This window comes from Pelodiscus sinensis, chromosome 2 (genome assembly GCF_049634645.1).
Source record: "Pelodiscus sinensis isolate JC-2024 chromosome 2, ASM4963464v1, whole genome shotgun sequence".
In the NCBI taxonomy this organism is placed as follows: Eukaryota; Metazoa; Chordata; order Testudines; family Trionychidae; genus Pelodiscus; species Pelodiscus sinensis.
Genome location: NC_134712.1, coordinates 175,249,883 through 175,263,385, shown reverse-complemented (window position 1 = coordinate 175,263,385; position 13,503 = coordinate 175,249,883). Strand labels below are relative to the sequence as shown.

Here is a 13,503-nt window from a genome sequence, read left to right as displayed (position 1 = left end):
ATAGATATTTTACCCCTAAAAATCAAACTTTAAGAACCACAGGTATGTGTTTCAAAATGCAATGTCTTAAAGCTTAAAAGTTTTGCATTATAACCTTACAAGGAAAGAAAGGCTATAAAAGAGACATCGTTACAATTATCTGAACTTTTTGCTGACCACCAACACTGTACTTCTTTTCACTGCACAACCTCTTTATGCTCATTCACAGATCTCAATTTTGACATGTGTAAGACACCACTCATCATCATTGCAAGTAAACTGAGCTAACTTTTATTTACAATATAGGAAATAGAGACCAAGTAAAGAATTACTGAAGCTCATCTAATGTCAATGCATTTTTATTGTAAACTTCCATACTCCTATCATACAAAACCGACCCTTTCCCACAGGAAAGTGCATGCTCAGCAATTTGTTTTCTGTGACTAGCCAATATGGTCAGTTTGAGCTCAGGTCATTAGAGTATTCATTTTAAAATTTACATTTAGTTTTTTTAGGGCTTGGGATGTTTAAATATGGTATGGTCCAAACTTCTTATAAAAACAAGACAACATGTTTCTCTAAAAGGGAATGGTACATTCCCTGGGCTGGTGCACACACTTAAGGAAAACAGTTTCAGAACAAACAGAATGAAGACCTTATACGTGCACGCTTAAGAATTATGGCTGTTAAACTATGATAATCTGAGCGACAATTTTCTGTCCCATTGAAATAAAGATAGCAAAATCCTTTATGACAGAGGTTCTCAAACTTTAGCAACCTGAGTACCCCCATTTTGATTTAAAAGTTTTCAGGAACCTCCCCCCGCAACCCTCCCCCAGTCTGCCTTTACCCTACTCCCTTCTCCAAGGTCTCCACCTTCTGAAGCCCTGCCCCCATTCACTCCACCCTTCTCTGCTGCTCACTCTCCCCACTCATATTCACTTTCACGAGGCTGAGGCAGGAGGTGCAGGAAGAGGTGTGGCTCTGGGAGAGTTGGGGGGGGAAGGGATGAGGGGAGTGCTTATCTCAGGAGGCTCCCAAAAGTTACTGGCACATCCCTCTGGCAGCATCTTCTAGGTGGCAGGGGATGGAGAACTCTGCACACTGCTCCTACCCACAAGCACCACCCCTGATGCTCCCACTGGCTGCAGTTCCTGGCCAATGGAAGATGTGGATCAAGTGTCTGGGGCAGATGCTGTGTGGGGAACCCTCCTGCCCTGCCCTCAAGGGCCACAGGGATGTGGCAACCACTTCCTTAGTCCCACTGCACTGCTGGACCATTAGTGTGCAGGAGGCACTGGTAGGAAGGGGTAGGAGTTGAGGAAGGCAAAGGGAGGAATTGATCAGCAGGGCCTGTGGATCCCTGGGATAACTTCAGCAACCTCCAGGGGTCTGCAGACCCCTGTTTGGGAAATGCTGCTTTATGCAAAATGGGATACTGTAAAGGCACCTTAGATTAATCCGAAATGATGCAGTCCTCATCTAAGAGAATAGGAATTAATAAGCCTGTGAATTAAAAACCGGTGATTATAAAAAATTCTAGTCAGTCTCTGAATCCGTTATTTTGGTCTAGTGCAACTACACACATTTTGTATAGTTTTATAGCATGCTTTTTAATGCCAGTTTAGAGGTGGCAATAGAATGTCTAAAAAGACAGCACTCAAGACACACAGCAATTATGCAGAATCTTTTGAAACCAACATTTTCCTATGGCAGCATTATCTTTCATGTAACACAATTAAATAAAACAGAAAAACGGCCTGTATACATTGTTAATTTTTTTTCAAGTAATGTTATGTACATTTTATTGCCAGTTATATGCACAATGGTAAGCAAAGAACTATAAATACACAATGTAATTAAACAGTAGAAAACAAAGAATGTTGCATACAAGGGAAGAGAGAAAGGGGAGACACTATTTTCCTGACGCAGCTGCTAAAAAAAAGGCCAGTGACAAATAATGAAAATTTCCTTTTTAAAGTTTGTACATACTGTATATTTCTACATCCCCTCAAAAGAAGGCAAATCTCTTCAATAGCAAACAACTTCTTTAATAACCATGTCTCAACTTCCTGTCAGATTCACCTTCAGATTAAGTGAACATCACTTCTCAAAGTACATACTTGCAAGTATTCATCTCTAGCTTTATTCAGTTGTGTCCTTCAAGATAACTAGCAATTGAAATGCATTAACAATTCCTTATGATAGTTGGCTACATGATAAAGAACAGGGCTTTGAATACATAGTAGCAAATGGTGGTTTGAAAAAATAATTTAAAAAGATTTGTATAGACAGTTTTTCCACAAGACACTATGGGCAGCAGCTCAGTCAAAAGTAATCACCCTGAAGAGGTAGAGAGAATTTTAGCCTAGCACAGATCATCATCCTTGGCACTGCTATTATCTCTCTTAGCAGGACACATTTCCTAAAACTAGACCATGCCACAATAAAAAAACAAAACAAAACAATAAAACCCCCAAAATATCCAGGTTCCATCATTCCTGTAAAGGGTGCCATTTTACCCCCTTTCTCAGCTAAGTAGCTTGTTGATTACATCTGAGAAACAGAAGACATTCAGGGACACATATTTACTTAGACTTGGTTCTCTCCTTCCATTATCATAAATACAAAAAAGCATTATTCACAATAAACTAAAATTAAAAGAAAAAAACCCTGAAAACATTTTCACACCTTAATCCAGATGGGTCTTGATGATGCTATTCAAGAAAACCATGCAAATAATTTGGTGCAACATTTCCAATTCATCCACAATGTTTTTTTAAAGTGTCAAGATTGATTGCGCTTGTGATTCTCCCCCCACCCTAAAAATTCAGTGCAGAATGTCGTAGTGCTTTTTAAAAAATAACCAATGAAGAGTTCTCTGCACTGTTGCCATATACTCCCCATGTGAGTTACGATACAACACTAGAGGTTTCAGCAACAAGGTTGAGAGGAAAAATTCTATGATTAAGATAAATACATACTTAGCATGCTTGGGCAGAGCACTCCACTCTGAGGCATCCTGCTTGAAGAAAGGATGGTGACAAGGATGGTTCATGTCCATCAAGTAATCGTTTTCTCTGCTGCTAGAAAGCAGGTTGTCACACTATCACCAGTTCTGCAACACTGGATCCTAAACAGGCTGTGCTAGCTGAACTAGTCCTCTACTGCTCACACTAAGTTCTTATTTATGGGACAAACATACAACCAATGAACAATCACTTTCAAAGAACTGGATCGATCCAGTTTTTTGTGGGCATAATTCTCATAATTCAGAATATCCTAAACAAAATGTAAATAAGATGATGTACCACTAACACAGTGACTAAGTCCAGTTGTAGTTCAGACTAGTCCTGGGTTGTTTCGTGTAAATTTTTCTTTTTCCATAAAGGATCTATTTGAACAAAACAGCAATAAAAACGGCATGTAATTCTGCAGCCAAATAAAAAAGCAAAAGAATTTAGATTTTAAATTTTAAAGCTTAAAGCATTCCTGTTTAATTAGCATTTTTAAAGTTCTTTTTTAAATACAGTCATAACACTGGCAAAAGTTAATGGGAGGACACAGAGGAGTGCGAACGGGAAAAATGATGGATTAGATTTTTTAAAATTTATTTTGTTTTAATTAACTGATATTAATACTGTATTTCTCCTTGGATTTAGAATAATTCTACAGCAACAGTCACATGCAGGCTGAGGGTAGCCATTTAAAAAAAATAACAAAAAATAATTAAAAAAAGAGTTCCAAAAGGTGTGTGAGAATTTTCCTTTCACTGATGCGCGCCTGTCCTTTATTTAGGAGACCTGGTTCACTATGGTCAGTTTCATTAGCTTTGTCCAGAAACATCTGCTGCAGTGTCACCTGCTCCAGAGCCCGTTTGTGCACGTTTGATGTAAAGGTTCAATAATTTCATCTGCAGATTTAATTCAGAAATGCATTTGTTTAACATTTATCAGAAACAAAGTTTAACTGTAAAAATTCCATAAGTCTATCATCTTAAGAAAACATTAAGGCAATTTTGACTAAAGCTGAATGAATAATGGATATATATTTTGCTTCGCTGGTAATTCTGAAACACCAAAAAAAGTTTTGTTTCAGGGCAAACCAAAAACTCCCCCCCCCCCCCCTCAAATCGGAAAGTCTGAAACATTTTGAGTAAGGTTGAAACAAAATGTTTTGGTTCAACCCAAAATGTTTAATTGCAGTTCTGAACAGTTTTACAAAGGATTATAGTCACAACATGCCTGGGAGCAATAAGAAAGAGACGAGGACCTCATTTAGAACCATTAGCCCAGTGGTTATTGGCAGGGGTGGACTGGCAATCAAAATAGGCCCGGGAAATGGGTTGAAAACAGCCAACTTTTTCATGCACACTATCTTTGTTCGTTTACACCGTACTTGTACTGTTATTTATTGTCAGTTACGGAAAACCACGCAGCCACAATGACAGACAATAACAGAACTAATCCAACCACTGCGTACTCTCTACTCGCCAGTCAAGACTCGAGCGACTCCATCACCGATTCCACCGTTGCACAAAGCAGGCCTACGCATTGCTGTCATGCACCATCGCACATTGCACATCCATTCTGTTGATTTCAACCGTAATGCGTCGTAATTTACTTTGGCGCCAAAGAAACCAAGGCCGAGCCAGTGCAGCAGCCCACGCCCGACCACACATACATACACACATGGCCTCGACCACCTCGGATTTATTCAGAAACATTTTGAATTTTGGTATTATAGATTTTTTGGTATAAGAACAGTGGTCCTCCAACCTTTTTACACCCAAGATCACTTTTTAAATGTCAGAACACGCCAAGATCTACCGCCCCATCCTTCTCCCAAGACCCCACCCCTTCCTTGAAGCCCCGCTCTCTCTATTCTCCTCCTCTCCATCACTTGCTATCCCCAGCCTTTATACACTCTACACGGCCACTTTTTTTTTTTTTTTTCAATTTTTCTGAAAGAAGAGGTTTTCCCAACATTTGGCCTGTCTGGATGGGACCAAATGTAAGAAAAACCCCTTCTTTTGGAAGCCCCCTTATTCCTCGTGGATTTGGGTGTGGAAAGAGGTGAGAGGTGCAAGCTCTGGGAGGAAATCTGGATGCAGAAGGAGGTAGAGAAGTGGACACTGGCTCAGGGAGGGGGCTCCAGGCTGGGGGGTGTTGGGGTCAGATGGAGGGTTGTGGTACTAAGCCACAGGCTAGTGGATGTGAGGGTGCAGGAATTTGGGTTGAAGTATGTCAGGGGCTCAGGGCAAGGGGTTCCAGTATATGATAGGCTCAAATCTAGGGTCTGGAGGGCAGTGCAGGAGTGTTATGATGCTACAGCCAGATGGGGGCTTGGCCCCAATTGGGGGTTTGTTGGCCAGGCTTCATTTTTAAATAAAATACTATGTCAAACACAAAAAGTTCCTGCATTGTCTTTATTTATGAGAAGGGCATGGAACCTGTTTTGCATCAGGGATCACTGACTCTCAGAAAAGTCAGTTGGGGCAACAAAAGTGAGATATAAAAAAAACAAAAAACAAAAACACAAAAAACACAAACACACCACACTCCTCCAAAACCCCCCCAGGCCTCACTAATGTGGCCCCAACTATGCTGGTGGGAGCAGGAGGCATGGTATTAGGGAAGAGTGCTAGTGGGTGCTGGGGCAGGGGACAGGGTGCTGGGGGGGGGGGGCAGGGTTCTACAGAGGGGACAGGGTGCCAGTTGGGGCAGGGAGTCCCCCGCACCCACCTCCTCCGCGGATGACTCTCCCTTCCCTCCGCAGAGGAGGGAAAAGCCCCGGCGTGTGCCTCCTTCATGGATGACTCGCCCCCCCCTTACTCCCCGCAGTGGAGGAAAAGCCCTGGCACATGCCTCCTCTGGGGACTCCCCCCTGGCCCGCCATGCCCTGCCAGTTCCCAGCACGTGACAGACCTGGTAGAGGGGAGCAGCCACTGCACTTCCGGAACCCCCAGAAATGGCGCGCAGCTGCTGGACTTCCGTCCACCCTGCAGGAAGCCACCACTACCTCCACTGTCACTGGAGGTAGGTAGTAGGGCTTCTTGGGAGTGGAGGGAAATTGGAGGAGGGAGCCCCCCGAACACCTCACAATTGACTGGTCGAGCCCTTGCGACCAACCAGTCTATTGAGATCGACAGGTTGGAGACCACGATATTAGAAGCTTTACGGTGGATATTATGGTCCATTCGGACGACGGCTCACAGGGAAACTCCCGGTATCCTGCCGGGTCAGTCCGCCCCTGGTTATTGGTTTCTCCTGAGACATGAGGGACCTAGGTTCAATTCCATCCTCAGGTTGATGTGCAATAGGAACTTGGACTGGGATCTCCCACATCCAAGATGGATGGCCTAATCAGATGGCTAGAGAGAGTCAGTCTCATACTTTATCCCTGGCTCAAGTGATTGATTACCCATTGTCATTTATAGTAGAAATTCACGGCCATTCAGGATAGGGAAAGAGTGAATCTCTTGGTAATTTGGGCACCCAACCTAGGATGAGAGAGATCCAAGTACAAGTCATAGATCCTCATGAGGCAGAGGAAACTGAACCTCAGTTTCCTTAATCTCAGCACAGTATCCTAACCACTAAACAAAGATTATAAGGGAGATCTAAGTCACCAAAAATATTCATCCAACTTCAATACTGAGCTGTTCTCCCTTCAGTGAAAGTAAAAATTGTCAGATGAAGAAATAAAGGATGATGTATCTTTTTGTGTACCTGCAAGTGAAAACCTCAAAACAGAACATCATCCTTCACAGGAAGTTATTGCTCAACTTGTATTATACACACAAGAAAAGGGGGAGCTGGGCTAAATGTTGTTTATTCCTCAATTTTTGAGGTACTGTGAATAAGTTGGTGTTATCTTTATTGGAGAAAACCCATTTTTTTTCTATTTATTGGTAGGGTTTTGGGAGACCTTAATACACACGGCCAATGCAGTTTGATGTTCTCTAAAAAATTATTTAGTTGGGTTACCTTATGTAAAATTATGTAAAAACAAAAAAAGTTATATCCTTTTTGCAAGGTGGATTTTTTGAATCTTATCGCTCAGTCATCATAATACATAAAACAGACATCTTATGTCATTTCTGAGGACAAAATCATATATAATTAAGATTCAATTGTCTCTATGTAAATTAAAATGTATGCAAATGTGCAGCCATCCAAAAAGATGCATTAATTTTATGTTTTTCAAATAAAGCAAAAATAAAAGGTTGTGGCATGCAAATTAATTAAGAAGAGGAACAGGTAAAAGCATAATTAGCTAATTTATTTCAAATGCATCTCTTTTTAAACAATGAAATTTTCAAAAAGCAACACCAGATAGAGCAATGGTAGAGATGAAAGTCAGTACATTAATTATCATCATTGTGGAATTACCTACCATCTTATATAACACATACACAATACTGTCTGAAAACACTGATTATTAAGTTGTACTCAACTCAGCCTTCTTAAAGATGCTTATGCAAAGGTTCCTTAATCTAATTTTTCAAGGAGCATTTTTTTATATAGTGTATTTTGAAGCACACACAGCTGTGATTTTGAGCTAACATATAATATTACCAAGTCTAATCTAACACATCAGAACATGTGGCTTAATTCAACATTTCTTATAAATAAGTGAGAAATTCACCTGCACAAAGGATTTATGATTTGCTTCTTTTTGGATCTCTCATATCAAAGTCACCTTGCTCCTCTGTTTACTAGCAGCTTAGCAACTTGGGTTACTATTCTTCAGATATATACTTTTCTTTAGTTTTAATAGTTGCTCCCAACTACACCATAAACATACATGCAGTTAGGAACTAGTATTTCCCTAAATGGCATATTCCACTTACTTTACTGCCAGTGAGTTGACTGAGATGTGGTTTTAGTTCATCGCCAATTACAGCATGGATGGCTACAAGGCAGAAAACACAAGCCTTACGAACACTGCTTTCTGAATTATCATAACCCTAGAAAATAAGGAAATTAGCATTAATAACTGACGTGTCTAAAATCCCCAGATATTTCTTTTTACAGACGCATCAAAAAATCTATCACACTAAATGAATTTTAAGGCTACTAAGTGAAGCACTCCAACATTAGGAAATGCCAAAATTTAACTTGCTTAGCTAAACAGAGGTTATTTATCAGTAATCCTTGTTGTGTGAAAGTTACTTCTGTCCATTTACACTTGTGGAATATGGTGCCCCAAGTGTAAGGCTGTGGAACTGCCTTGAAAATCCATGTCCATTGAGAAGCGTGAGATATCTTGCATGCATGCAATTATACAAGAGTGCACTCATCAGCTACCTCAATTCCTTCCCTCTAACTGTAGAGTTTGGATGTTATAGAACTCTGAGGTAGAGAGAAAGGGAGTAAATTGTATGAATATACACAGGCAACTTCTGAAGAACGATAGTTACTGGTTAATCATCTCTTTATCAAGCACAGGCCTGGGCAAAATACAGCCCGCAGGCTGCATCCAGCCTACCAAGCCACCAGATCCAGCCCACAGATACTGCGGGTCGCCCCAGGCAGGCTGCCCGCTTGCCTCGCCCCATCTACATGCCACTCAGAAATGCAGCTGTGGGGCGGTTTTTCTTTAAAAACTTTGAGTCTGGAGGGGAGGAGGAAGCTTTAGAAGCTGCTCCCGCCCCCAGCGCAATCCCATTGTCCAGTTTCTGGCCAGAAACCAGCCAATGGGAGCTGTTTGTACAGCTCAGTAACAGGTGGCCATGAAACACAAGGGGGCTCCAGAGCACAAGGCTACAGTCTGTGTGGGGGTGAGGCAGGCAGGGAGGCTGATTCAGGAACTGCTGTTGGCTGATAAGTTTCCTGGCAGAGCCTTCCTCTGGCACCCCAGTCCCTCCCTTCCCCAACCATCTGCCCCCCACTCCTGCCCCCTACTCCACAAACCCAAATCCTCTCTTCCCTCCTGTACCCATATTCCCTCCCAGATCCAGCACCCCAATCCCCTGCCCCAGATCAGTCCCCTCCTGCCCTAGCTCACAAGTCAAATCCCTGCACCCTCTCCTGTACCCCAATTCCCTGCCCTACGTCACAATCCAACCCCCTCCATCTCAGTCCAGTGCTCCAGGTCACAACTGCCTCCTTCACCCAAACTCCCTCTCTTACCCAAGCTCCCCTCTGCATCCAACTTCTATCCCAGACCTCGCACCTCCTCCATTAATATCATGGAAGAATGCAGCCCTTGACCACTTTCCAAATTCTTGAAGTGTCCCCCCCATCAAAAATTATTGCCCACCCCTGACCAAGGGTCTCTGTGCACTTCCATTTGTGGGGTACCAGCAAGCAATGCTCCACCAGGATAATGGTGGCTGAAGAGTTCTTAGCTAAATATGTACTGTTGTGTTGCTCTCCTAAACTGAGCATCAGAATGCAACAGTAAGGTTGTGGAGCAATGTCTTGTGAAAGTGTGCACTGAACTCCAACTTGCTGCTTTATATGTCTTCATGAGGAGCTCCTTACTTGAAGGCATATCACAGAAGCTATACTGGTTCTCATGGACAGAGACTTAAAACCAGAGGATACAGATTTTCCAGATAAAATGCTCCATACATCTCCTAATCCAATGTGAGTCTGTTTGCCAATGGGTACTTCCTGACATCTCTTCCCATGCGTTATGCTAAACTATTGGATTTTCTAAGGGGCTTGATCTTTTACAGGTAAAAATAGAGCATCTTCTTTACATTTAGGGTATGGAGAAAATTTTTTCCCAGGTTGGGAATTGGGAAGAACACAGTGGTCTGGTTAAGTAATGAAATCCATTTCTAATCAACAGCACAATTAAAAACTGCAAATAACTAAATTCTGTAACATGACTGCTAGATTATTCAGCACAATTTCACAAAAGAAAAGTCACCTCGTGGACTCTTTTAAAAAAACGAATCCTACCCATTTGTTGTTAAAGTACTTAATTTTAAGACATGAAGGGAAAGCTTTACTGGACATTTCTGAAACCGCAAACTATTAATAATCTCTAAAGTGGAAATTTAATGTAGTATTCCTCTTTAGGAACACAACGAAATTTTATGCATCTTCTTAAAGTGGGAGGCATTTATTACTTTTAGCTGCATCAGAATGATATAGCAGCAAACAATGAAGATATTTTGGATTTGTCTGAGCACCCCATTGTGTTTTTTTTCCTGAGGGTCTTCTGTGTTTGGGAGCAGGACCTCCAGCCAATTTCTCTAATGTGCGCCTCTTTGCCATGACAATAATATTCTTTGTCAGGCATTGAAACAAATGCAGCAAACCCCAAAGGCTTCTCCCTTTGGTCCACCTTCCTAATAAAAATAGAACTACACTATAAATACCACTGGACCTCTCTCATCTCTGCTGGGTTTGAAGTTTAAGACTCTCTATTTCTCTGTTCTGCCCTATAACTCAATCACCTGCGAGAAACTTCCTGAGAGGCCCACTTCTTGGATGGGCTCACTACACAGCTAGTCCTGGATCCTGTAGTTATGTCTGCCACTCTCAACTTCCCCACCCTTCCTTATCTAGCAGCTCTGCCCAGGAGACTGTCATACACTTTCTGTTGAGTTCCTCCCCAGGTATACCAGTTAGAGCTCTGAAATTTCTTTAATCATTCCTGGGACCATGTGGACTTTATAGACCACAAATAGACAAGGCCATAAATGCAACCATTTACTACCCAAATCCAAGTTTTCCCTGAGAACTGAGTGATAAGAGAGAGACTTACATTTCTAGTTTTAATTTTTTAACATCTGCTATGGTTTCTTACCTGTATTAGACCTGGCACAATCTCTGGTAAAAGCTGAGCAAGGGTTTCTTTAGATACTCGCTCTATCACTTTTGTCTGCATTTTGATTGCAGCCAGATTGATGGGGTAATCTGCAGTTTGGATAATGGGACAAAGTACTTTGATGCACTGATCTGGGCTAATGGAAGTGGCCAACATGGAAGCAGCTTCTTCAGCAGATCTCACCACCTAAAGAAAGGTTAAATAAAACAACAGAGAAAATAGTTTATAAAATCCTTTTACAGTCTAAATTCTGACAGCTCTGTACTTGAACCTTACAGTAGAAATGAATAATATGTATGTATGCTAGTTTTATTTATATTTTAATTATGTATCTGTGGCTGTACAATACTGAAAAGTTATTTGGACAGAAAAAGATCATTATAAACTATTTTTCAAAAATCCCAGATCCTAAATGGAAACCGCTCTTCTGAAAATGTTGGTAATCATAAAAACATAAGAATGGCCGTACTGGGTCAGACCAAAGGTCCATCTAGCCCAGTAGCCTGTCTGCCGACAGTGGCTAGTGCCAGGTGCCCCAGAGGGGGTGGACCGAAGACAACGGTCAAGCGATTTATCTCGTACCATCCATCTCCAGCCTCTGACAAACAGAGACCAGGGACACCATTTCTATCCCCTGGCTAATAGCCTTTTAAGGACCTAACCTCCATGAAATTATCTAGCTTCTCTTTAAACTCTGTTATAGTCCTAGCCTTCACTGCCTCCTCTGGCAAGGAGTTACACAGGTTGACCATGCACCGTGTGAAGACCTTTCTTTTATTAGTTTAAAACCTGCTACCCATTAATTTCATTTGGTGTCCTCTAGTTCTTCTATTATGGGAACTAATAAATAACTTTTCTTTATTCACCCTCTCCACACCACTCATGATTTTAAATACCTCTGTCATATCCCCCCTCAATCTCCTCTTTTCTAAACTGAAAAGTCCCAGTCGCTTTAGCCTCTCTTCATACGGGACCTGTTCCAAACCCCTGATCATTTTAGTTGCCCTTTTCTGAACCCTTTTCAAGGCCAAAATATCTTTTTTGAGGTGAGGAGACCACATCTGTACACAGTATTCAAGATGTGGGCGTACCATAGTATTTATACAGGGGCAGTAAGATATTTTGTGTCTTATTTTCTATCCCTTTCTTAATAATTTGTAACATCCTATTTGCCTTTTTGACTGCCGCTGCACATTGTGGGGAAGTTTTCAGAGTATTATCCACGATAACTCCAAGATCTCTTTCCTAATTTGTCATAGCCAAATTAGCCCCCCATCATACTGTACGTGTAGTTGGGGTTATTTTTTCCAATGTGCATTACTTTACACTTATCCATATTAAATTTCATTTGCTATTTTGTTGCCCAATCACTCAGTTTGGTGAGATCTTTTTGAAGTTCTTCACAGACTGCTTCTGTCTTGACTATCTTAAATAGTTTAGTATCATCCACAAACTTTACCACCTCACTGCTTACCCCTTTCTCCAGATCATTTATGATCATCTAAGCCTAATCTCTGCATTGTGGAAATACAGACATCAACCTTCCCCAAGTCTACACGGCAAGAGGTGCTGAGTCAAGCTTGGAATCTCTTTAGTGACTGCTATTTCACATCCATCCTTGACACACTGTTGACGTTTTTGTTATAAACACACAATTTCTCAACTGTAAATCTCTACTTCTTGTTGATCATAGAGAGATATTTTCCATTCATTAAAGAAAGTTTTAGATAACACATGCAATTTGATTTCTAAAATTAAGTCTAATTTGCATAAAATTAGAAAAAATAGCAAAAATTAACAACAGAATCTTCAAAAGAGGATTTAATAAGGGGAACATAACAGTAATTAGTTGGGAGCTAAACAGTTTGCAGATTAAGAGCATGTGATACAAATGGGGATATTGAATAGGGTTCTGCCTTGAAAAGCACACTTCAGCAACTATGCGCTCTGCTGACTCCAATGCCCACAGCCGGATGTGCTATATACAGAGTGCTTCTTGCTATGTGAAGCTCTACAACGTCCCACTTCACTGGCTGCTTCTGTGAACTCAAATGTGAGGGTTTTCACTTTCCCTGTGTATTTTCAGGAAGTAGAGGTGAATGCACCAAGACACATCCTTGCCACTTCTGGGGATTGTTCATAGTGGGAACATTTGGGAGAGATCTTCTGTTTAAAAGGACATATGTAAAGACCTCCAAGACTACACAGCCAATTTAATATCACAAAGTTGCATGTTACAGCAAGCAATGTATCAAGGAACTGCTGACGTATCTTTATGAGTAATTGAGAGCATTTCTATATATTATTAAAATGGATTGTCAATGGATTACCAGGCTCTGGATTAACCATGTTGCTACAAAACATTTCAAAATTCCTCAATGGACATAGAATTTGATAATTCTTTATTTTGTTTGCAGCAACACCAGGCCACACAAGCAGACTTCTCTGGGGACAATAAGTAGGAATCCACTTTATTTAGGTCTGAAATTGTAGATCCAAGAGCCCACAGAGCATGCCTTTATTAACCAATATTTTCTGAATCCTTCACTATGAAACCAGTAATTTCCCCATTGGCACTTTACTCATTTATCAAGCATACAGCAGGGCCAACAGCCTCACCAGGCCTGTAGGTAAGGCAAAAGGGGAGGAGACGGCTACTCTGTGACCCTGGAAGGGCTGTGGCTTTGGGTGGAAGGGTGGAGCTGAGGCTAAACTACCCTCAGTGGTGTGCTT

General features: G+C 41.3%; 1 protein-coding gene across 27 annotated transcripts in view; it reads right to left on the bottom strand.

Moving 5' to 3' along the window:
- Positions 1-1,746: 1,746 nt before the first annotated feature.
- Positions 1,747-13,503, bottom strand: part of CLASP2 (cytoplasmic linker associated protein 2) — a 264,670-nt gene continuing 252,913 nt past the window's right edge. For all 27 annotated transcript variants that reach the window (XM_075921810.1, XM_075921815.1, XM_075921816.1 and 24 more), the window contains 3 exons: positions 10,750-10,956; positions 7,835-7,951; positions 1,747-3,892 (listed from right to left, as the gene is read on the bottom strand). In XM_075921810.1, the coding sequence (XP_075777925.1) occupies positions 3,806-3,892; positions 7,835-7,951; positions 10,750-10,956 (411 nt within the window). In that variant the 3' untranslated portion in view covers positions 1,747-3,805. The remainder of the gene's footprint in view (positions 3,893-7,834; positions 7,952-10,749; positions 10,957-13,503) is intronic.